Source organism: Balaenoptera musculus, chromosome 6 (genome assembly GCF_009873245.2).
Source record: "Balaenoptera musculus isolate JJ_BM4_2016_0621 chromosome 6, mBalMus1.pri.v3, whole genome shotgun sequence".
Classification (NCBI taxonomy): domain Eukaryota; kingdom Metazoa; phylum Chordata; class Mammalia; order Artiodactyla; family Balaenopteridae; genus Balaenoptera; species Balaenoptera musculus.
The window spans coordinates 15,307,544-15,333,885 of NC_045790.1; the positions used below are offsets into that span (position 1 = coordinate 15,307,544).

Below are 26,342 nucleotides of genomic sequence, written 5' to 3' on the forward strand. Positions count from 1 at the left end.
GAGAAATTTCCCTTTCTCTTCTTTGTTCGCACAGCTCCTGGGGTTCAGCTTTGGATCTGGACCCACCTCTGTGTGTAGGCCGCCTGAGGGCGTCTGTTCCCGCCCAGGCAGAACGGGGTTAAAGGAGCAACTGCTTCCGGGGCTCTGGCTCACTCAGGCCGGGGGGGAGGGAGCGGTACGGAGGAGGCGGGGCGAGCCTGCGGCGGCAGAGGCCGGCGTGATGTTGCAGCAGCCTGAGGCGCGTCGTGTGTTCTCCCGGGTAAGTTGTCCCCGGATCACGGGAGCCTGGCCGTGGCGGGCTGCACCGGCTCCTGGGAGGGGAGGGGTGGAGAGTGACCTGTGCTCGCACACAGGCTTTTTGGAGGCGGCAGCAGCAGCCCCAGCGTCTCACGCCCGCCTCTGGGGTCCGCGCTGAGAGCCGCGGCTCGCGCTCGTCTCTGGAGTTCGTTTAGGCGGCGCTCTGAATCCCCTCTCCTCACGCACCAGGAAACAAAGAGGGAAGAAAAAGTCTCTTGCCTCTTCGGCAGCTGCAGACTTTTTCCCGGACTCCCTCCCGGCTAGCTGTGGCGCACTAACCCCTTCAGGCTGTGTTCACGCCGCCAGCCCCAGTCCTCTCCCTGCGATCCGACCGAAGCCCGAGCCTCAGCTCCCAGCCCCGCCCGCCCCGGCGGCTGAGCAGACAAGCCTCTCGGGCTGGTGAGTGCTGGTCGGCGCCGAGCCTCTGTGCGGGAATCCCTCCGCTTTGCCCTCCGCACCCCTGTGGCTGCGCTCTCCTCCGTGGCTCCGAAGCTTCCCCCCTCCGCCACCCACAGTCTCCGCCCGCGAAGGGGCTTCCTAGTGTGTGGAAATCTTTCCTCCTTCACGGCTCCCTCCCACTGGTGCAGGTACCGTCCCTATTCTTTTGTCTCTGTTATTTCTTTTTTCTTTTGCCCTACCCAAGTACGGGGGGAGTTTCTTGCCTTTTGGGAGGTCTGACGTCTTCTGCCAGCGTTCAGTGGGTGTTCTGTAGGAGCAGTTCCACGTGTAGATGTATTTCTACTGTATCTGTGGGAAGGAAGGTGATCTCCACGTCTTACTCTTCCGCCATCTTCCCAAATTCCTGTCCATGTGTCTTTCTGAATTATGGTTTTCTCTGGGTATGTGCCCAGTAGTGGGATTGCTGGGTCATATGGTAATTCTATTTTTAGTTTTTTAATGAACATCCATAATGTTCTCCATGGTGGCTGTATCAATTTACATTCCCACCAACAGTGCAAGAGGGTTCCCTTTTCTCCACACCCTTTCCAGCATTTGTTGTTTGTAGATTTTCTGATGATGCCCATTCTAACTGGTGTGAGTTGATACCTCATTGCAGTTTTGATTTGCATTTCTCTAATAATTAGTGATGTTGAGCAGCTTTTCATGTGCTTCTTGGCCATCTGTATGTCTTCTTTGGAGAAATGTCTATTTAGGTCTTCTGCCCATTTTTGGATTGGGTTGTTTGTTTTTTTAATATTGAGCTGCATGAGCTGTTTATATATTTGGGGGATTAATCCTTTGTCTGTTGATTCATTTGCAAATATTTTCTCCCATTCTGAGGGCTGTCTTTTCGTCTTGTTTGTAGTTTCCTTTGCTTTACAAAAGCTCTGAAGTTTCATTAGGTCCCATTTGTTTATTTTTGTTTTTATTTCCATTACTCTAGGAGGTGGCTCAAAAAAGATCTTGCTGTGATTTATGTCAGAGAGTGTTCTTCCTATGTTTTCCTCTAAGAGTTTTGTAGTGTCCGGTCTTACATTTAAGTCTCTAATCCATCTTGAGTTTATTTTTGTGTATGGTGTTAGGGAGTGTTCTAATTTCATTCTTTTACATGTAGCTGTCCAGCTTTCCCAGCACCACTTATTGAAGAGATTGTCTTTTCTCCACTGTATAGTCTTGCCTCCTTTGTCATAGATTGCTTGACCATAGGCGTGTGGGTTTATCTCTGGGCTTTCCATCCTGTTCCATTGATCTATATTTCTGTTTTTGTGCCAGTACCATATTGTCTTGATTACTGTAGCTTTGTAGTATAGTCTGAAGTCAGGGAGCCTGATTCCTCCAGCTCTGTTTTTTTTCCCTCAGGACTGCTTTGGCTATTTGGGTTGTTTTGGGTCTCCATACAAATTTTAAGATTTTTTGTTCTAGTTCTGTAAAAAATGCCACTGGTAATTTGATAGGGATTGCATTGAATCTGTAGATTGCTTTGGGTAGTATAGTCATTTTCACAGTATTGATTCTTCCAATCCAAGAACATCGTATATCTCTCCATCTGTTTGTGTCATATTTAATTTCTTAATCAGTGTTTTATAGTTTTCTGAAGACAGGTCTTTTACCTCCTTAGGTAGGCTTATTCCTAAGTACTTTATTCTTTTTGTTGCAATGGTAAATGGTATTGTTTCCTTAATTTCTCTTTCTGATCTTTTGTTGTTAGTGTATAGGAATGCAAGACATTTCTGTGCATTAATTTTGTATCCTGCAACTTTACCAGATTCATTGATTAGCTCTAGTAGTTTTCTGGTGGCAGCTTTAGGATTTTCTATGTATAGTATCATGTCATCTGCAAACAGTGACAGTTTTACTTCTTCTTTTCCAATTTGTATACCTTTTATTTCTTTTTCTTCTCTGAATGCCATGGCTGGGACTTCCAAAACTATGTTGAATAATAGTGGCAAGAGTGGATATCCTTGTCTTGTTCCTGATCTTAGAGGAAATGCTTTCAGTTTTTCACCATTGAGGATGATGTTTGCTGTGGGTTTGTTATATATGGCCTTTATTATGTTAAGGGAGGTTCTCTCTGTACCCAATTTCTGGAGAATTTTTATCATAAATGGGTGTTGAATTTTGTCAAAAGATTTTTCTGCACCTATTGAGATGATCATATGGTTTTTATTCTTCCATTTGTTAATATGGTGTATCACATTGATTGATTTGCATATATTGAAGAATCCTTGCATCCCTGGGATAAATTCCACTTGGTGATGGTGTATGATCCTTTTAATGTGTTGTTGGATTTTGTTTGCTAGTATTTTGTTGAGGATTTTTGCATCTATATTCATCAGTGATATTGGTCTGTAATTTTCTTTTTTTGTAGTATCTTTGTCTGGTTTTGGTATCAGGGTGGTGGTGGCCTCATAGAATGGGTTTGGGAGTGTTCCTTCCTCTGCAATTTTTGGAAGAGTTTGAGAAAGATGGGTGTTAGCTCTTCTCTAAATGTTTCATAGAATTAACCTGTGAAGCCATCTGGTCCTGGACTTTTGTTTGTCGGAAGATTTTTTTAAAATAAATTTATTTATGTATTTATGTATTTATTTTATTTTTGGCTGCATTGGGTCTTCATCGCTGCATGCAGGCTTTCTTTAGTTGTATCAAGCGGGGGCTACTCTTTGTTGTGGTGCACGGGCTTCTCATGGCAGTGGCTTCTCTTGTTGTGGAGCACGAGCTCTAGGCACACGGGTTTCAGTAGTTGTGGCATGCAGGCTCAGCAGTTGTGGCTCATGGGCCTTAGAGCACAGGCTCAGTAGTTGTGGCACATGGGCTTAGTTGTTCTGCAGCATGTGGGATCTTCCCGGACCAGGGCTTGAACCCATGTCCCCTGCATTGTCAGGCAAGTTCTTACCTACTGCACCACCAGGGAAGCCCTTTTGGAAGATTTTAAATCACATTTTCAATTTCATTACTTGTGATTAGTCTTTTCATATTTCCTATTCCTTCCTGGTTCAGTCTTGGAAGGTTATACCTTTCTAAGAATTTGTCCATTGCTTCCAGGTTGTCCATTTTATTGGCATAGAGTTGCTTGTAGTAGTCTCTTAGGATGCCTTGTATTTCTGCGGTGTCTATTGTAACTTCTCCTTTTTCATTTCTAATTTTATTGATTTGAGTCCTCTCTTTTTCTTGATGAGTCTGGCTAATGGTTTATCAATTTTGTTTATCTTCTCAAAGAACCCGCTTTTAGTTTTATCGATCTTTGCTATTGTTTTCTTTGTTTCTATTTCATTTATTTTTGCTCTAATCTTTATGTTTTCTTTCCTTCTGCTAACTTGGGGTTTTGTTTATTCTTCTTTCTCTAGTTCTTTTAGGTGTAAGGTTAGATTGTTTATTTGAGATTTTTCTTGTTTCTTGAGGTAGGCTTGTATTGCTATAAACTTCCCTCTTAGAACTGCTTTTGCTGCATCCCATAGGTTTTGGATCATCGTGTTTTTGTTGTAATTTGTCGGTAGGTATCTTGTGATTTCCTCTTTGATTTCTTCAGTGATCACTTGGTTATTTAGTAACATATTGTTTAGCTTCCATGTGTTTCTGATTTTTACGGTTTTTTTCCTTGTAGTTGATTTCTAATCTCATAGCGTTGTGGTCAGAAAAGATGCTTGATATGATTTCAATTTTCTTAAATTTACTGAGGCTTGATTTGTGACCCAAGATGTGATTTATCCTAGAGAATGTTCCATGTGCACTTGAGAAAAAAGTGTAATCTGCTGTTTTGGGATAGAATGTGTTATAAATATCAATGAAATCTATCTGGTCTATTATGTCATTTAAAGCTTGTGTTTCCTTATTAGTTTTCTGTTTAGACGATCTGTCCATTGGTGTAAGTGAGGTGATAAAGTCCCCCACTATTATTGGGTTACTGTCGATTTCCCCTTTCATGGTTGTTAGCATTTGCCTTATGTATTGGGGTGCTCCTGTGTTGGGTGCATAACCATTTATAATTGTTATATCTTCTTCTTGGATTGATCCTTTGATCATTATGTAGCACCTTCCTTATCTCTTGTAACAGTCTTTATTTTAAAGTCTATTTTATCTGATATGAGTATTGCTACTCTAGGTTTCTTTTGATTTCCATTTGCATGGAATATCTTTTTCCATCCCCTCACTTTCAGTCTGTATGTGTCCCTAGGTCTGAAGTGGGTCTCTTGTAGACAACATATATATAGGTCTTGTTTTTGTATCTTTCAGTCTGTATGTGTCCCTAGGTCTGAAGTGGGTCTCTTGTAGACAACATATATATAGGTCTTGTTTTTGTATCCATTCAGCGAGCCTGTGTCTTTTGGTTAGAGCATTTAATCCATTCACATTTAAGATAATTATCGATGTGTATGTTCCTATTATGATTTTCTTAATTGTTATGGGTTTGTTTTTGTAGGTCCTTTTCTTCTCTTGTGTTTCCCACTTAGAGAAGTTCCTTTAGCATTTGTTGTAGAGCTGGTTTGGTGGTGCTGAATTCTCTTAGCTTTTGCTTGCCTGTAAAGCTTTTGATTTCTCCATCAAATCTGAATGAGATCCTTGCTGGGTAGAGTAATCTTGGTTGTACGTTCTTCCCTTTCATCGCTTTAAATATATCATGCCACTCCCTCTGTCTTGTAGAGTTTCTGCTGAGAAATCAGCTGTTAACCTTATGGGAGTTCCCTTGTATGTTATTTGTCATTTTTCCCGTGTTGCTTTCAATAATTTTTCTTTGTCTTTAATTTTTGTCAATTTGATTCCTCTGTATCTCAGCGTGTTTCTCCTTGGGTTTATCCTGTCTGGGACTCTGTGCTTCCTGGACTTGGGTGGCTATTTCCTTTCCCATGTTAGGGAAGTTTTTGACAGTAATCTCTTCAAATATTTTCTCGCGTCCTTTCTCTCTTTCTTCTCCTTCTGGGACCCCTATAATGTGAATGTTGTTGCGTTTAATGTTGTCCCAGAGGTCTCTTAGGCTGTCTTCATTTCTTTTCATTCTTTTTTCTTTATTCTGTTCCATGGCAGTGAATTCCACCCTTCTGTCTTCCAGGTCACTTATCTGTTCTTCTGCCTCACTTATTCTGCTATTGATTCCTTCTAGTGTATTTTTCATTTCAGTCATTGCATTGTTCATCTCTGTTTGTTTGTTCTTTAATTCTTCTAGGTCTTTGTTAAACATTTCTTGCATTTTCTTGATCTTTGCCTCCATTCTTTTTCCAAGGTCCTGGATCATCTTCACTATCATTATTCTGAATTCTTTTTCTCAAAGGATGCCTATCTCCACTTCTTTTAGTTGTTTTTCTGGGGTTTTATCTTGTTCCTTCATCTGGTACAAAGTCCTCTGCCTTTTCATTTTGTCTGTCTTTCTGTGAATGTGGCTTTCCTTCCACAGGCTGCAGAATTGTAGTTCATCTTGCTTCTCGAAAATTTCTATTTTAATATATCATTTTTTAATCCACCTGAAATTTGTTCTGGGTAAATTATGGTGTCAAAATCCAGTTTTATTTTTACATATGGAAATTCAGTTATCCTGGCAGCACTTATTGGATAGTCTGCTCTTTCTCCATTGACTTCAAATGCCACTTCTGTCATGTAAGGAAGTTTGAATAAGCAAATAATATTACTGAATGTCTGCTGTGGAAAACTGCCTAGAGCACACTCTTGTAGGTTTTCTGAGGTTCTGGCCCTTTCATGACTTGAGCTATTTTAAAACTCCATAAACTGTAGATAATGATGTAGATAACTAAAAACACTGCTGAATAATTCTTGTGTATAAACATGTAAGTAAATTCTGTGTGATGGAGGTTCATTTGATTTCCCTTGCCCATCGCATGTTCATTTCAATATTCCTGATCAATCAATGTGTCTATTCTTTGGCTTGCCCTTGAACTTGTTATAAGGCCTTAACAATTCCCTCATTAATAATGAGTTAAATAAAATTTTTAATATATGTTTGTATCTGTGTGGGAGTGATGATTTTCCCTTTTTTGAAAATTATCCTTTACCCATATATCTAGGACATATAGCTTTAAGAAAACCCAAAGAGAAACGATTGTTAGGTAGCAATTAGTCACTTATATAAGCTCTTCCCATGTGAGCAGTTACAACAGGATCCAATTCACAAGTGTTTAGACTCTTTCTTTAGGAGCACAGACCTGAGTACAGAGGCATGCTTTTTGCTTATAACAGTGTTCTGGGTGGCCAGGGGGAAAAAAACCAAACAGGATACATATTCTGATATGTCTCATCAATATTACAAGGAAACTTTCCAACACTGTGATGGTGGTAGAATCAACACTGAGCATCTGGAATGAAGGTGCCTGACTCAACAAGGCAGAAGATATGAGCTTTCTAGAAGTTTCCATCCACCCATGCATTCCTCAACAAATATTCACTGAGTGCCCACAAGTGCTGTGCTCAGTGCTACATGCAATGAATCAAGAAGTAAAAAAAGTCTCTTCAGTCTGGTTGAAATGAATTTCCTAACTCCAAAGGTGGAACTCACCCCTCAGTCCCTACAAAGAGAGATGTGATGGGATCAGATATGAAGAAGTAAGAGGATATGAGAGATGTGACTTGGATCTGAGTACGTCAAAGAGCAAGTTGTAGTGCTGCCTCCTGTCCCAGCCCCAGGAGGGGGTGTAGTGAGAACTTCCATCTCTCCTGCTGCAGGCAGGGGCACGTGGTCCCTGCTGGTAGAGCAGGGCTGGTGTCCTTCCTGCCACCCTGTGCACTCGAGGCCATCGTTTGTGAGGGCTCCAGGGGATGTGGCCGACTGGCAGTCCTACCAAGGAAAACCTCCTTCCAGGGCCCCTGTGGGAAGCCGTGGTGTCATCTGTTTACAGTCTAAGGACCAGAGGCTCTACTAATTTAGGAGAAAATCTGGTGACCAAAGAAAGACAGTCTCATTACCAAGTGGCATTTCCCTGGGGAACCCAAGCCCCTCAAAAGGTAGTTTTCCCAAGACCCCTGTCAATGCAAAGACATAGTAGCTCAAGGAATATGAACCCTACTTGAGAAGGCAGACATGTACAGATGAAAGTCAAACAGATATGTCAGCTTAAGTGATGTAGGTCTGGAGGAGCACTCAAGGAAAACTTGAAGCAGGAAACAGCCATGAGGTGGGCATTAAAGAGAGGTCAGATTTGAGAATAGGGTAAAGGAGGACATTCCCAGGGCAGAGTAGAGTGGAGTCCCCAGAACAGGTGGGGAGTAAACCAGCGGAGTCCCAGAGGCAGGCGGTGGTGGGGAATCTGATTGTTGGGGGATGTTATTTCTCACACATGAGCGTAGGGCCTGGAGAGAGTCTTCCCCTCTTGAGAAGAGGAGGTTGGAGTTGGCCCCCTGTGAGCAGAGCTCCTTTCTTGGCCAACCAGGATATCCCCCGAAAGCCCCTCATTTCAGAAGCCTGTCCCTCTCACATGTGTCAAAAAATACCCAGGCTGTGTGTGTGGATGGGCTGGGCCCCCATCCAGCCTTTCAGGAAGGTGCCTTTCCTCCCATCAGACTGCTTTCCTCTCCTACAGGATAGACCAAGGAGGTCCCTGGAAGCCTGGAGGGGACGTTGAAAGTGGAACACAAAGTTTGGCAGAGGGATGAAGTCAATGAAATCAAACACAGCCTTATTCACATGCTGTCTGGGGTCATTTGACAAACACACAGAAACACCAAATCCCAGTTCTCAGGGTTGGAAAGGATGGGTTAGGAGCATGTTGAGGGAAAGAGCAGAGGCCTAGAGTCAGCATGGCTGGCTTCAAATCCAGCCCACCATTTACCAGCTGTGTACCCTGGGCAAGGTTCTCATGCTCTCTGTGCCTCAGTTTCCTTGTCTGAAAAATGGGGATATCACTCCATACCTCATGAAGTCCCTGTGAGGATAAAAGGGGATAACACACAGAGAAAATGTAGGACAGATGGCAAAGGCTCAGCAGAGGTAAGTTAATATTAATCCAGTGAGTTATTGAATATTTGCAAACAGAATCATTTTTCTAAAAATACATATATATTTTCAATATATTATCCAAATATATTATTTATCAAATATATACTTACAATTTCCAGGAGAAAGGGGCATATCATACTACCTGGGGAAGCACCAGGGTTGATCGAGAAGCAGAAAGCATAAGGGGAATGCATGGTCCAGAGCCTTTATTGTGTTTTCCACGGGAAGGAAGGGGTAAGGCAGGTTAAACAGCTGAACAAGCTTAGATTAGGTTGTTGGAATAACGTCGGCAGACTCTGTCTATGAGGTGGTCTCTTGTTGTCTGGTACCTGGCCCTGGGGTGATTTAAGGCAGGGAAAATACTGGCTTGGTGGGTGAGAGTTGGATAAAGGAGGTGGTTGGGGGGTATAGATTGGAGGTTGGTCGGTTTGTATGTGAAAGATGTGCTTCAACGCAAGTTATTCACTCTCTCTAGGAATCAGCTAACTCTGGGACGGGCATCCCTCCCCAGCCAGCAAGACCCCCAAGATGTCAAACCGTCACAAAATGCCTAAAACAAAACACATGATTAACATCTTCCTCTTTAACCTAAGCATGTTTCTATGGCCGAACTCAGCACACTGTAGGCAATTTTGTTGTTGCTGTTTGTTTTGATGTTTATCCTCCTTGCTCAGCTGTGAGTTCATGAAGATCAGGGTCTGCATCTTGTGCATCTTTGTACCTTCAGCATCTGTCAAGTGCCTGCCACCAGTCTACGTTTAATACAGTGATTCTTTGACCTGGCTGGTCACTAGAATCCCATGAGAAGCATCGATAAAAATATAAATGCCTACGACTTACCCTCAGAGATTCAAACTTAATTCATCTGGGGTGTATAAGTTTCCACTGACTCCTTGAATTTCCTGGGAGGAGTTTTCCAGAAAGAAGCCCATGTTGTGGACTCAGATGTGGTCATTTAAAACACAGCAGGAAACCCAGGTCCTTCAAGCCAGGGACTTGCCTGGACGTGGTCGCCTGTTACAGGAGCATCCACTGCCCATTTTGGTAGAACATCACCTGCCGGACACTGAGTTGGCAGGCCTGGCAGACCTTGGCCTTGAACCAGTGTTGTTGTTCTGTGGTTCCAGGCTGCACTCACTGTGGAAGGGGCCCTTGCTCCACCCCAAGCAAGGGTCCCAATCCCGCCTCTCTGCTGTCCGTGTCCCTGAGCCTTTTGTTCTAAGCAGTTAGATGCTGTTTGTCTCTCTCAGGGACTCTGGCCTCTATGGTTTCCTTCCATCCCTCTACAGCTTTCTCTTTGTGTATCCCTAGTGCATCCCTAGTGCATCCCTAGTGCCTCTTCTGCCAGCTTTACAGTGTATCTTGAAAGGTAAGAGAATCATCTCTGTGATTTCCACTGTTTTCTGTAGAGTCCTTGGAAGGAGGAATGACAGAAAACCCACCCAGTCTCCTTTTCCTATTCTCTCCCACCCTACATATTAGCTCCTCCCTGGAACTCCTTGGAACTTTCTCCAACTGCCTCCCCAGCAACCAACCGCTGCCTCTTCTTCTGGCTACTCCAGGAGCCTTCCCTATACTCCCAATCCCTGAACACCGCCAGACCCTGATCGCCTTAAGGGCCCATACTCTAGGGCATCCTGGAGAACTTCCTCCCCATCTTCTCCAGCCCAGAAACTTGCCAGGATTTCTTGCTTCCCTGCAGCCATCACCACCCAACAGCTCCCGCACTGCTCTGGGTAGGTGACAGCGCTCTTCTCCCCAACGTGGGGTATGAGGTGTGAGGTAGGGACTTTCCATAAGGACCTTCTAGAGTGACAGAGAGACAGAGAGAAGGGGGAGGATGAGAACTGTGGCCTGGAGAACTTAAGGGAATGCATGTTTAGTGTGGTATTTCTGTATGATTTGAAGCTGTTATTCGAGGAGTTTCTATGCTTGTCTCTGAGCATCCAACATTTATCTAACTTTCCTAGAAAGGGCTCTTTGGTACATTTCTCACTCCTGGAGTTCTGGACTGGGAATTAGCATTACTAATGGGATTAGCATTACTGATTTAGTTCATTCAGGCCTTACTGAGGAAATAAGTAACAGACTCAGGAAGTTTCCTTCCTTTGTGGGATCCTGATTTCCTCTTCCATGGGAAGAAGGATCCCCATTTCCTCCCATCTTTAAACGTGGGAAGAATTGGAGATTGGACCTATTTGTGAAAGGAGGGGGCCAGGTAAATACATAGCTCTGGTGGGCTCTAAGCTCACTTCTCACCTCCATGAGGAGAAACAAAATTTTCAACCTTCCAAGGGTGCCATGGCAGCAAACGAACCTGAAAGATGCCACCATTTCATAGCACATCTGGGACCTTCCATTCTGTGGATGAAGTGATTCATTAATATATACGATACATGGCTAAAGAAATGGGCTTATTAGATCAATGGTTGGTTGCTGAGACCAGCAGCCTGGGGCTCTTGGAAAGGAGAACTTGTGTCCCTGGAATGAAGTGGCCCAGGCCCCTAGCTTCCAGCCAGAGGTCTAGCAGGCCCTTGGATAAGAGGAGTGGTTGGGGCAGAGCCAGGGCTGGGCTTTTCTCATGGACACTCCATTAGTCCCCTCACTCTTAGGAAATGTAATTGCTAGAAAATACAGCTCTGGAGCTCTCCCTGCCACTGCCCCCAGGCCCTGCCCACTGTCATCACCACCAACTCCTGTATCTTCAGCTTGATAAGTTAAAGATCTCTAATACAAAATGTGATGGAAGGAAAGCAAGCATTCTTAAAATAACAAGAAAAAAATATACATTTTGATACTTTTTTTTTTTCTTTTTTTACCTGCCTCGGGTCTTTGTTGCTGCGCACGGGCTTTTCTCTAGTTGCAGCGAGCAGGGGCTACTCTTTGTTGTGGTGTGCAGGCTTCTCATTGGGTGGCTTCTCTTGTTGCAGAGCAGGGGCTCTAGGCATGTGGGCTTCAGTAGTTGTGGCACTTGGGCTCAGTAGTTGTGGCTCGTGGGCTCTAGAGTGCAGACTCAGTAGTTGTGGTGCACGGGCTTTGTTGCTCCGCGGCATGTGGGATCTTTCCTGAGCAGGGCTCGAACCCGTGTCTCCTGCATTGACAGGCAGATTCTTAACCACTGTGCCACCAGGGAAGCCCACATTTTGATACTTTTACGTTCCAAGACAATTTCCAAATTGGTCATCTGAAATGAAAGGCGCATGAAAAGCAACAGATAGTAGCTGATAACTAAAAGATGGTCCAAGTGCATTTTGAGAGACTGTGGGGTTCTTTCCTGTTCTCCTAATATGAAGGACAGCAAAAGGTCAGAATAGTCTGTTTACAACGTATTGTTTTTAACTGTGTGTGCTTGTTTATTTCCAGCGTCTACTATGTGCAAATTACCGTGGGGAATGCAGAGACAGTTGGGGCCCTCACGGGATGAAATATATGCACAGAGAATTAGAGTAGAAGGAAGATAGTGATGACTGCTATCAAGAGAGGAACAAACTGCCCTGGTGCACAATTGAGACCCAGATTAATAGAGGTGGAGGTGGGGCCTTCAGGAAGTCTATATCCACCCCTCCCTCCCTTATTCTCTTCCTTCTTTAAGTGGTAATTGAGCATCTGCTGCTTCCCAGGCACTGTGCTAGGTGCCAGACACAACAATTCACAGGATACATATGGTCCCTCCCCCGTAAAATAACAGACCAACACACGTAAATGGCAAATAAAAATGGTCTGATAATACCATCATGGTGGAAGTATTGCAGATACTGGATGTAGATATGAGAGGATACCCAAGAAGTTTCCCCGAAGGAAGTGATGTTTAAATAACACCTGAAGGGTGAGCAAAAGTTAGCCATATGGATCATGGGGCAGGAGAGAATGACACTCCTTGCAGAGAGAATAGCTTATGCAAAGGCCTTAGGGTGGGGAGAGCAGAGCTGCCTGGGAGGATGGACAGCAGTCTACACAGGCTGATTAAGTTGTCTATACAGTGAGGAAAATGGATTAAGTCAGTGTTTCAAAAGTGGGCTCTATAGAACACTAGGTCCTTGGATTTGTGTTTATGTGCACAGGCATGTGTGTGCACACACTTGTGTTAAAATATACGTAACATACAATTTACCATTTTAACCATTTGAAGTGTACAATTCAGTGGCATTAATTAAATTTACAATATTGTGCAACCATCACCACTATGTATTTCTAAAACATTTATTACAGAAAAGAAAATTTGTAACCATTAAGCAATAACTCCCCATTCTCATAGCCCCTGGAAATTATCATTTTGCTATGAATTTGATAACCCCAGGTGCTTCGTATAGGTGGAATCCCACAGTATTTGTCTTTTTTGTGACTGGCTTATTCCACCTGGCAAAATGTCTTCAGGGTTCAACCATATTGTATCATATGTCAGAGTTTCCTTCTTTTGATGGCTGAATAATATTTCATTATATGTATACACCACATTTTGTTTATCTATTAACCTGTTGATTGATGCATGGGTCGTTTTCACTTTTTGACTGCAATGAACACTGGCATACAAGTATCTGTTTCAGTCCCTGCTTTAAATTCCTGTGTGTATATGTCCAGGAGTAGAATTGCTGGATCATAAGGTAGTTCTATGTTTAGCTTTTTGAGGAACCACTAAACTGTTTTCCACAGTGGCTACACCATTTCACATTCCTACCAGCAATGTGCAAGGGTTCCAATTTCTTCACATGCTCTATAACACTTGTTATTTTCTCTGTGTGTTCGTCTATCTGTGTCTGTATGTGTTTAGCAATAGCCATCCAAATGGGTATGAAGTGGTATCTCATTGTGGTTTTGATTTGCATTTCCCTAATGTCTAGAGATGTTGAGCATTTTCTCATGTGTTATTGGCCATTTGTATATCTTCTTTGGAGAAATATCTATTCAGGTATTTTGCACAATTTTTAATTGTTTATTTTGCTGTTTTTGAGTTGTAGGAGTTCTTTCTATATTCTGGATATTAAGCCTTATCAGACATATGATTTGCAAATACTTTCTCTCATTCTGCAGTTGTCTTTTCACTGTCTTGATAGAATTATTTGATGCTAAAAGTTTTAAATTTTGATGAAGTCCAATGTACTTATTTTTTACTTTGTTGTCTGTGTTTTTGGTGTCATATCCAAGAAATTATTGACAAATCCAATATTATAAAGCTTTCCCCTATGTTTTCTTCTAACAGTTTCATAGTTTTAGTTCTTACATTTAGGTCTTTGATCCTTTTTGAGTTAATGTTTGTGTATAGTGGATGGTAAGGGTTCAACATCATTCCTTTGTGTGTGGCTATCCAGTTGTTTCAGCACCATTTACTGAAAAGACTGTCCTTTCCCCATGGTCTTGGCACCCTTGTTGAAAATCATCTCACCATATATGCACGGGTTTATTTCTGGGCTCTCTATTCTATTCCACTGGTCTATATATCTGTCTTTATGCCAGTTCCACTTTGTTTTGATTACCCCAGTTTTGTACTAACATTTGAAATCAGGAACTGTGAATCCTCCAACTTTATTCTTCTTTTCAGTATTGTTTTGGTTATTCTGGGTCCCTTGGGATTCCATATGAATTTTAGGATGGATTTTTCTATTTCTGTGAAAAATGTCATTGGTATTTTGATAGGGATTGCATTGAATCTACAGATCACTTTGGGTAGTATGGACATCCTAACAACATTAAAGCTTCCAATCCATGAACACAGAATTTATTTCCATTTATTTGTGTCTTCTTTAATTTCTTTCAGTAACATTTTGTAGTTTTCAGTGTACAAGTCTTTCTCCTCCTTGGTTAAGTTAATTCCTCAGTATTTCATCTTTCTGATGGTATTCTAAATGGAATTTTTCCCCTAATTTCTGTTTCGATTGTTCATTTTTAATGTATAGAAATGCAACTGATTTTTGTGTGTTGAGCTCATATCCTGCAACTTTGCCGAATTCACTCTGATTCATTAGAGTTTTCTACATATAAAATTATGTCATCTGACAATAGAGGTAATTGTACTTCTTCCTTTTCAATTTTCCTTTTATTTCTTTTTTTTTTTCATTTAATTGTTCTGGCTAGAACTTCCAAGAGTATGTTGAATAGTAGTGGTAAAAGTGAGCATCCTTATCGTGATGGGCTGAAATGTGTTCTTCAAAAATTCATATGTTGAAGCCCTAACCACATTCAGTACCTCAGAATGTGACTATATTTTGAGATAGAGCCTTTAAAGAAGTGATTAAGATAAAATAAGACCATTAGGATAGGCCCTAATCCAATATGACTAACATCCTGTAAGAAGAGGAAATTTGGGGCTTCCCTGGTGGCGCAATGGTTGAGAGTCTGCCTGCCAATGCAGGGGACACGGGTTCGAGCCCTGGTCTGGGAAGATCCCACATGCCGCGGAGCAACTGGGCCCGTGAGCCACAATTACTGAGCCTGCGCGTCTGGATCCTGTGCTCCACAACAAGAGAGGCCGCGACAGTGAGAGGCCCATGCACCACGATGAAGAGTGGCCCCCGCTTGCCACAACTAGAGAAAGCCCTCACACAGAAATGAAGACCCAACACAGCCAGAAATAAATAAATAAATAAATACATAGATAAATAAATTAAAAAAAAAAAAAGAGGAAATTTGAACACACAAAGCAACACAGGGGTTGCACACACACCGAGAAAAAACCATGTGAAGACACAGTGAGAAAGACAAATATTTGCAAGCCAAGAGGAGAGGCCTCAGGAGAAACCACCTTTGCTGACACCTTGATCTTAAACTTCCAACCTTCAGAACTGTAATAAAATAAATCTCTATTTTTTAAGCGACACAGTCTGTGATATTTTGCTATGGCATCCCTGGCAAGGTAATATATTTGTTTTTTGTTTGTTTGTTTGTTTAATATTTATATCTTTTTTTTTTTTTTGGCCGCGTTGGGTCTTTGTTGCTGCACGTGGGCTTTCTCTAGTTGTGGCGAGCGGGGGCTACTCTTCGTTGCGGTGTGTGGGCTTCTCATTGGGGTGGCTTCTCTTGTTGCAGAGCATGGGCTCTAGGCACGCGGGCTTCAGTAGTTGTGGCACATGGGCTCAGTAGTTGTGGCTCATGGGCTCTAGAGCACAGGCTCAGTAGTTGTGATGCACGGGCTTAGCTGCTCCGCAGCATGTGGGGTCTTCCCGGACCAGGGCTCAAACCTGTGTCCCCTGCATTGGCAGGCAGATTCTTAACCACTGCGCCACCAGGGAAGCCCAATATATTTGTTTTGTTCCTGATCTTCAGGGAAAATTTTTCAGTCTTTCACCATTGAGTATGATGTTAGCTATGGGTATTTCATATATGGCCTTTATCATATTGAATGAGGATGTTTCCTTCTCTTCCTAGTTTGTTGAGTGTTTTTATCAAGAAAAGGTGTTGAATTTTATCAAATCCTTTTTCTACATCAATTGAGATAATCATGTGGCTTTTCCCTTTATTCTGTTAATGTGATATTAACAGAATAAACAGAATTACATTGATTGATTGTGGTAGTACATTGATTGATGTTTGTATGTTGAACCATTCTTGCATTCCAGAAATAAATCTCACTTGCTTATGTTGTATAATGCTTTAAATATGCTTCTGAATGCAATTTGCTAGGATTTTTACATCAGTATTCATAAAGAATATTGGTCCATAGTTCTCCTTTCTTAAAGTGTCTTTGGTTTTGGTATCAGGATAATGCTGGCCTCATGGAATGACTTAGGAAGTGTTCCCTCCACCTTAATTTTTTGGAAGAGTTTGTAGTGACATGTTTTTATTTCCTTCTCATTTCCTTTTATGTATATCCTATAGATATATTTTGTGGTTACCCTGGGAATTATATATAATGTCCTAAAGTTATAACAATCTAATTTGAATTAATACCAAATTAACTTCAATCACATACAAAAACTCTACTCCCGGGTAACTATACCCCCCACTTTGTGTTATTGATGTCACTAATTACATCTTTATATGTCTGTTCACTAACATATATTTATAATTACTTTTGTGTATTTGTCTTTTAAATCCTATACTTTTAAAAAGTCAAATTACAAACAAAAATTATAATAATACTGGCTTTTATGTTTGCCCATGTATTTACCCCTACTTGAGATCTTTATATCTTCGTCTACTGTCTATTGTCCTTTCATTTCAACCTGAAGGACTCTTGTTAACCACTTCTTGTAGGGAAACTCTAGCGGTAATGGATTTCCTCAGTTTTTGTTTATCTAAGAATGTCTTAATTTCTCTCTCATTTTGAAGGACAGTTTTGCTGAATATAGAATTCTCAGTTGACAGTTTTTTCTTTAAATATCTTAAATATATCATCCCAATGCCTTCTGGCCTCCAAGGTTTCTGCTGAGAAATCAGTTGATAATCTTATTGAGGATCCCTTGTGCATGACAAGTCCCTTCTCTCTTGCTGCTTTCAAAATCCTATTTTTGTCTTTCAACAGTTTGGTTATGTGTCTTGGTATGGGTCTCTCTTAGTTTATCCTGCTTGAAGTTTCTTGAGCTTCTTGTATTTGTAGATTCATGGACTTAATTGAATTTAGGAAGTTTTTGGCCATTATTTCTTCAAATAATCTCTCTGGCCCTTCTCTCTCTTTCTCCTGGGACTCTCATCATGCATATATTGGGCTGTTTGGTAGTGTCCCACAGTTCTTATGCTCTGTTCACATTTCTTCATTCTTTTTTCTTCCTGCTACTCAGACTCAATAATTTCAATTTTCCTATTTTCAAATTCACTGATTTTTTTCTCCCTCCTCAAATATGCTACTGAACCCCTCTAGTAAATTGATCATTTGTTATTTTTCAGCTCCAGAATTTGTTTTGTTCAATTTTATAATTTTCTATATTTTTGCTGATACTTTGATTTTGTTCATATATTATTGTCCTGATTTTCTGTAATTCTTTTTCCATATTTTCCTTTAGCTTTTTGAGTATATTTAAGACAGTTATTTTAAACTCTTTGTCTAATAAGTCTGATGTATGACCTTCCTCAGGGACAGTTTGTGTCAACCTACTTTATTCCTTTGAATGGGCTTTGTTTTCCTGTACCTTGTGATTTCTTTTGTTGTTGTTGTTGAAAACCGGGCATTTAAATAAAACAAGCACCTCTCCCAGTCTTTTAAGAGTGCCTATGTGCCAGAGAAGTCCTCACTGATTAGCTGGGTATGCTCTAGGTCTAGGGATCAGCCCAAGGTGAAAACTTAAGGTCTTCTCAGGTCTTTTCTGAGCATGTGTCTTGCCTGGACCTGTATGTGGCTTTTTTAATTCCCCCACATATACAGCTGTTTTTGAATATCTTAATTTCCCCAAGAGTCTCATCCTAGCTTCTGCTTGGGGCCTTAGATTGTCATTTACGTGTATTCACCCATAATCTCTTGCCCCAGGTGTCTGTGGATCCGTAGTTTCCCTGCAGCTTTCATGAACAATGTCCACTCCTTATCCCCTCTGAGATCTGAGTTAGGCAAAACAGAAGCTAGTCCTTCAGACAATTTCTTGATAGGTTAGAACATTGCAATAAGGTCTGCTCTGCTCCCTCTGATTTGAGGGAGACAACTGGTAACTGGGTTGCAGTCTCCTCCAAAGCAAGACTGAACTATGCCAAGGAGGGGGTGGGGCAAAGGCAAGTGAACGCGTCATGAAATTTTCTACTATTTTAAAGGTAGCTTTTTCTTTTCTTTCTTTCATTTTTTTTTTCCAAAGTCCTAATTTATCTCCCTCCATCCCCTTTGGTAACCATAAGTTTGTTCTCTATGTCTGTGAGTCTATTTCTGTTTTATAGATAAATTCATGTGTATCATTTTTTTAGATTCCACATATAGGTGATATCATATGATATTTGTCTTTATCTGGCTTACTTCATTTAGTATGTTAATCTCTAGGTCCATCCATGTTGCTGTAAATGGCATTATTTCATTCTTTTTATGGCTGAGTAATATTCCATTGTGTATATATACCACATCTTCTTTATCCATTCATCTGTTGATGGACACTTAGGTTGCTTCCACATCTTAGCAATTGTTAATAGTGCTGCAATGAACATTGGGGTGCATGTATATTTTCAAATTATGTTTTTCTCCAGGTATATGCCCAGGAGTGGGATTGCAGGATCATATGGTAGCTCTATTTTTAGTTTTTTAAGGAATCTCCATACTATTCTCCATAGTGGCTGTACCAATTTACATTCCCACCAAGAGTGTAGGAGGGTTACTTTTTTTCTCCACACCCTCCCTAGCATTTATTATTTGTAGATATTTTGATGATGGCCATTCTGACCGGTGTGAGGTAATACCTCATTGTAGTTTTGATTTGCATTTCTCTAATAATTAGCAATGTTGAGCACCTTTTCATGTGCTTTGTGTCCAACTGTATGTCTTCATTGGAAAAATGTCTGTTTAGATCTTCTGCCCATTTTTTGATTGGGTTGTTTGGTTTTATTGATATTGAACTGTATGAGCTGTTTGTATATTTTGGAGATTAATCCCCTGTCGGTCGCATCATTTGCAAATATTTTCTCTCTTTCTGTAGGTTATCATTTTGCTTTGTTTATGGTTTCCTTTGCTGTGCAAAAGCTTTTAAGTTTAATTAAGTCCCATTTTTAAATTTTTGTTTTTATTTCCATTACTCTAGGAGACAGATCCAAAAAGATATTGCTGTAATTTATGTCAGAGTGTTCTGCCTATGTTTTCCTCTAGGAGTTTTATAGTATCTGGTTTTACTTTTAGGTCTTTAATCCATTTTGTGTTTATTTTTTTTATTTATTTATTTTTTTAAAATTTATTTATCAGTAATAGTGGCTCACGGGCTTAGTTGCTCCGTGGCATGTGGGATCCTCCCAGACCAGGGCCCGAACCCGTGTCTCCTGCATTGGCAGGCAGATTCTCAACCACTGCACCACCAGGGAAGCCCTTTTTTGTGTTTATTTTTGTGTATGGTGTTAGAGAATTCTAATTTCATTCTTTTACATATGGCTGTCCAGTTTTCCCAGCACCACTTATTGAAAAGACTGTCTTTTCTCCATTATATATTCTTGCCTCCTTTGTTGTAGATTAATTGACCATAGGTGCATGGGTTTATTTCTGGGCTTTCTATCCTGTTCCACTGATCTATATTTCTGTTTTTGTGCCAGCACCATACTGTTTTGATGACTGTAGCTTTGTAGTATAGTCTTAGGTCAGGGAGCCTGATTCCTCCAGCTCCATTTTTCTTTCTCAAGATTGCTTTGGCTATTCAGGGTCTTTGGTGTTTCCATACAAATTTAAAAGTTTTTTATTTCAGTTCTGTGAAAAATGCCATTGGTAATTTGATAGGAATTGCATTGAATCTGTAGATTTCCTTGGGTAGTATAGTTATTTAGACAATACTGATTCTTCCAATCCAAGAACATGGTATATCTTTCTATATGCTTGTGTCATGAAGGTAGCTTTTTCTTAACTGAGCATTCGCTTGGTTGCTCTCAACCTTTGACTGTTTTCCAGAGTCTCTCATAAAGTTAGCTCAGCCAGTTTGGGAGTTTTGTTCGTTTGGTTGGTTTGTTGATTTTGAGGTGTGTGTGTTGTTTTTGTGTACCTGTGTGTGTGTGTGTTGAAGCTTCTATGGAGGAATTAGAGTTTGGAGCTTCCTAGTCCATCATTTTGCTTATGTTACCAGGATTGTTTTTATTTATTTATTTGTTTGTTTGTTTATTTTGGTTGCTCCAGGTCTTAGTTGTGGCATGCAGGAGCTTCGTTGAGGCATGCAGAATCTTTAGTTGCAGCACGCAGACTTCTTCGTGTGGCCTGCGGACTTCTTAGTTGCAGCATGCATGTGGGATCTAGTTCCCCGACCAGAGATCAAACCCAGGCCCCCTGCATTGCAATCATGGAGTATTATCCACTGGACCACCAGGAAAGTCCCTGAATTTTTCTTTTTAAAGATTTATTTATTTATTTATTTATCATTTTATTTTTGGTTGCATTAGGTCTTAGTTGTGGTACGCGGGATCTTCATTGAGGCATGCAGGATCTTTCTTTGTGGCACGCGGGCTTCTCTCTAGTTGCAGCATGCAGATTTTCTCTTCTCTAGTTGTGGCGCGCAGGCTCCAGGGCATGTGGGCTCTGTAGTTGTGGTACACAGGGTGAGAGCACGTGGGCTCTGTAGTTTGTGACACGTGGGCTCTCTCACTGAGGTGCATGAGTTCAGTAGTTTTGGCACGTGGGCTTAGTTGCCCCACGGCATGTGGGATCTTAGTTCCCTGACCAGGGATCGAACCCACGTCCCCTGCATTGTAAGGTGGATTCTTTACCACTAGACCCCCAGGGAAGTCCCCCTTGGATTGTTTTTTAAACAGCTTTATTGAGACACGTTTCACATACTACACAATTCACCAAATTGTATGTATGTATAATTTAAATGTCTATAATTTAATAGTTTTTAAAGTGTATAATTCAACAGTTTTTAGTATATTTACAGATGTGTGCAACCATCACCACAGTCCATTTTAGAACACTTTCATCACCTCAAAAGACACTTCATACCCTTTAGCTATCACCCCCATCTTCCCCATTAACCCACCCACCCACCCCCAGATTTAAGCTAATCAACTTTCTCTCCCTATATATTTTCCTACTCTGGATATTTCATATAAAGGGAATCATACAATATGAAGTCTTTTGTGACTGGCTTCTTTCACTTAGCACAGTGTTTCTCCTCATCCCCCTGCACCAGACTCTGTAGAAGGTGTAAGGTACCAAGAAGATAAGTGGGAGTGGGGAGCAGCAAGGGTGCAGAGTGGAGCAGGTAGACCCTTGGACTGGTCCAAAATTAGAGTTACACTCAACAGCCACAACATGAGGATAAGGAGGTAGCAATATAGATGTTGGCAAGTGAATAGTAGAAATGAACGTTCCCAGGACCCGGGCACGAGCATAGATAAGGAGAAAGGAGAGTGGTTAAAAGATTGATGTTCAGAATGAGATGGAAGACTAGGTGCAGTGGGAGTAACAAAATGAGTGACTAGGAAGGAGAAGAGGTTGTCATCAGAATGGCTGCTTGAATTTAAGATTTTCGGCATGGAATGGTTTCAGTGATGACAGTGTCTAAGAAGTCGCCATGGGAAGAGAGTCTGGAGGGGAGGGGAGAGGTGTTGGAAGAGGTGACCCATAGATATAGATGTCACCCAGGGTCGATAGCAAGGCTTGGAGCAGGAAACAAAGTCCCCATGCCAAGTAGCAATGTCTTCAGTGAGCAAGGAGTGGTAGGAAGGCAGATGACACTGATTAGAACTGTTTCAGATGGAATAAGCCCCATGAAGTTTAGATTTTGACAAGAAGGCTGAGAGATCATGGTCTAGAAGCACCAAAGGGGAGTGGGGGTGCTCATTGACCTTACCTCCCAAACCTAAGATACATGGAGAAGCAGCTTCTCAAGGGGACAGGGAGGCTCTGGTTATGGCAGGAGGTGGAGGTAAAGGGGTTTCAATGGGGAAAGCAAAGTCCTTTCGGCAAACGGTGTTGGAACAACTGGATAGCTACATGCAAAAGAATGAAATTGGAACTTTACCTAGCACCAGATGCAAAAATTAAGTCAATGGATCAACGATGTAAATGTAAGAGCCAAGACTGTAAAACTCTTAGAAGAAAACATAGGAGGAAAGTTTCATGACACTGGCTTTGGCAACGATTTGTTGCATATGACCCCAAAAGCATAGAGAACAAAAGAAAAAATAGATAAATTGGACTTCATCAAAATTTAAAAAATTTTTGTATCAAAGTACACTATCAAGAAAATAAAAAGACAACCTACAGAATGGGAGAAAATATTTACAAATCAAATATCCAATGAGGGTCCACAGTTCTGACACCAGTTCTAATGTGTGAGTTTTTTCCCCACACCCAGCAATTCTCTGACACCATCTGGGTATCCTACAGTTCAACTCAATTCTGACACTATTTACCTGAAGATAGCATCAGCTCTCACAGGTTAAAGGCTCAGTTCTACAAGACTTCACCCCAACTTCTGGTGCCAATCAAAATCCAGGTTGTCACCTGGCCTTCTGACCTACAGGCTATAGGTTAGAGGTTCCAACGACCCCTTCCTTGGGTTTAATTAATTTGCTAGAGTGGCTCACAAAACTCAGAGAAACATTTTACTTACTAGATTACAAGTTTATCACAAAAGGATATAACTCAGGAACAGCCTCAGATACAAGAGATGTGTAGTGTGGGGTATGCAGGAAGGGGCGTGGAGGTTCCATGCTCTCTGAGTGTGCCAGTTTCCCCAAATCTCCACAAGTTTACCAACCCAGAAGCTCTCTGAATCCCATCCTTTTGGGCTTTTATGGAAGTTTCATAACATAGATATGATCGATTAAATTATTGGCCACTGGTGATTGATGCAGTCTCCAGCCCCTCTCTCCTCCATGGAGGTGAGGGGTTGGGAGGAACTGAAACTTCCAATCCTCTAATCACGTGGTTGGTTCCCCTGGCAACCAGCTAAGGTGCTTTCCAAAAGTCACCTCATTAACATAAACTCAGGGGTGGTTAAAAGGTGTTTGCTATAAATATCAAAACACTTTTATCAGTGTCTAACATCCAGAATATATAAAGAACCCATATTACACAATAAAAAGACAACCCATTTTTAAAATGGGCAAAGGATTTGAATGGACATTTCTCTAAAGAAGATATACAAATAGCCTAAAGCTCATGAAAAGATGTTCCACATCATTGATCATTATTAAAATGCAAATCAAAATGACATAAAATACCACTTCATGCTCACTAGGCTGGCTGTAATTAAAAAAGAAACAATAAGCACTACTGAGGATGTGGAGAAATTAGAACCCTCACTGCTGGTAGGAACGTAAAATGTAACTGCCACTTTGGAAAACAGACTGGCAGTTCCTCAAACTATTAAACATGGAATTATCATATGACCCAACAACTCTACTCCTAGGCATAACCCAAGAGAATTGAAAATATAGGTTCACAAGCAAAACAAAGCAAAATGTACACAAATGTTTTTAAAGGCATTATTAGTAATAGCCAAAAAGTTGAAACAACCCAAATGTTTATCAACTGAGTGGATAAATAAAATGTGGTATATCCATACAGAGGAACATTATTCAGCCATAGAAAGGAATGAAGTACTGATACATGATACAACATGATGGACCTTAAAAACACTATGCTAAGTGAAAGAAGCCAGTCACAAAAGAACACATATAGTATAATTCCATCTATATGAAATGTCCAGAATAAGCACATCTACAAAGACAGAAAGATTTAGTGGTTCCCAGGTTCTGGGGGAGGAAGGAATGGGCAGCAACTGCTAATGAGTTATTTGGGCTCCTTCAGGGTGATGAAAATGTTCTGGAATTAGTGATGATGGTTGCACATCCTTTAGTAATTTTTTTACTAAAACCCACTGAATTGTACATGTTAAAGGAGTGAATTTTATGGTATGTGAATTATATTTCAATTTTTTTAAAATGAGGAATGAAAGAAAAGAACGTGGGGGAATTTGGTCACTGCAGTACAGCGATTCCAGAAGGCATAAATGGAAAGGTTGAGGAGAGAGGGAAAGCATGAGAGTCTGTGTCTGGGTAGAGAAAGGAGGTGACACTTGGGCAGTGATAGGGGGGTGTCAGGCACAGGAGGCCTGGAGGGATGGGAGGGGGGTAAAGTGTTCCAGGAGCGCTGGTCCAGTAGATCCGGGTGTCTGGAGGGACCAGGACATCTCAGGAAGCCAACCGATTTGGCCTTATTGATGGTGTTGGGAGGTGGTCTCAGTCCAGGTGCCTGAAGGAAGAGAAGGCAGCTTCAGGGGTGGGCACCGAGGGGTCTGGAGATGGTGCCTCTAGAGTGAAGCAATTGAGCAAGACAGGCTGGTGATGGAAATGGGGAGCTGTGCTCCCCAGGCTTGAATGCGGCTCCCCAATCTTGGACTCTGAGTTCAAAGCCAAGTCCTGTGACTCCCCAAGGAAAGGATCAGATTCAAAAACACCAAGAACCACTGCATTCTGTCAGATCTCCCCATACAAAAACAAGCCAAAGAAAGTTAGATAAATAAGCAAAAGGGATCCAGGGCCCGAGGCCAACCTGAGTGGTCAGCTTCCTTCTGATATTTATAGAGAGTTAGGAGCTATTAAGTGAAATAAGGACGATCAGAAACAGAAGTGGAAAGTTTGTCATGCGTTCAAACAAGAATTTACTTAGCATCTAGGCCCACCAGGGAAAGCGAGACACAGACTAGGTACTGCCTCTGAGAAGCTTGTAGGCTGGGGGGTGGGGAGACTATAAGCAAATCACTAAGTAAATAACTACAAAACTATTTTACAAACATATAAGAACAATAAGAAAAGGAGTAAATTGCTCTGATTCTGCATAACGGGAATCTAATGGAGTCTCGGCGTCAGAGCAAGTTTCTCTGAAGAAATGACACTTCGGGATCCCCCAGGAGGGACTGGGAAGTGAGGGCGGAGCATAGGAAGGCCCTGGGGCAGGAAAGAGTTTGGGGACAGGCGGAGAGTAGAGAGACGTGGCTAGAGAGGCAGGAAGAGCCAGAGCTTGCAGGGCATTGTGGGACGCCTGGAGGATTCGGGGCTTTATTCCAAGAACAAAGGGCATAGAGGGGGAGTAAGTGGAGGCACAGCAGAGCCGCAAGAGGGGGCAGTAGAGCAAAATGATTAAGGAGCATGGAGTCAGCCAGCGAGGGTTCAAATCCCAGGTCGGCCACTTACTACCCGTGTGACCCAGGTCAGCTAACCTCTCTGTGCCTCAGTCTCCCCCTCTGTAAAACGGGATCATAATAGTACCTACCTCAGAAAATCATCATCATGAGGATTCAGTACTAAAAGCCTGGTGCTCACTGAGTAGGGAGGAATTGCTGACGAGAGTGGGCTCCACAGGAACAAGCCTGCACCGTGGAGTGGCCCCCACCTCCCGACAGCCATTCGTCACTGGGGCTAAGAGCTGTTGGCACCCACGAAAGTTCTGGCATCTCTAGTGGCTGCCACTTTGAAGACAGGAGTCTCTTGGCCTTGGATGACCATTCTGGCACCATCATCCTCTGGCTCCGGCTGTCCTGTGGGCTCCGTGAGGACAGGGACCGTGGTCAGCCTATGCCCGGGGACCAGCACAGGGCTAAGCACATAGGAGGTGCTCCTACCTGCTGGTGAGATGGATTGTGTGGGGATGAATGAAGGGATGGATGGATCTGTGGAAGAATATTTACACTATCCATTAATTATTGAGCATTCTCTATGTGCCAGGCACCTTACTAAGTGCCTTACATAATTCATTTCATTTTCTTTTCACAACCATCTTGTGGGGAGGCTGCTAGGAGACACTCTCCAGTAGGGGAGATCTTGGGAAGGATCTATGGGGGAGCCCTAGTCATACTTCAGGGAGTCTGATTATTGAGAAATGTGTTTCATTTGTAACCTCAAGGAAGGGCTTTTTGCTGGAAGTTGGGATCCTGGAAGCAGGAATTCAAGCGGAAAGCAAGTTCAGCTGAAAACGGTTTCTCTAAAGATCTAGCTGCATAGACTGCAGAGCTACGATCTCATCTTCCTTAGCCAAGCACAAGGGCGATGGGGTCACTTGTTTTTGAAGGGGTAATGTGGTGTGTTCTGGAGAGGCATGGGGCCCTCCAGCCCTGTGGAGGAGCTCAGAGCAGAA

At 41.9% G+C, this 26,342-nt stretch overlaps 1 protein-coding gene across 1 annotated transcript in view; it reads left to right on the forward strand.

Annotated features, from left to right (window-relative positions):
- Positions 1 to 220: 220 nt before the first annotated feature.
- The window catches only part of PEBP4 (phosphatidylethanolamine binding protein 4), a 235,234-nt gene continuing 209,112 nt past the window's right edge, over positions 221 to 26,342 (forward strand). The window contains exon 1 of the mRNA XM_036855696.1: positions 221 to 259. Within this exon, the coding sequence (XP_036711591.1) occupies positions 221 to 259 (39 nt within the window). The remainder of the gene's footprint in view (positions 260 to 26,342) is intronic.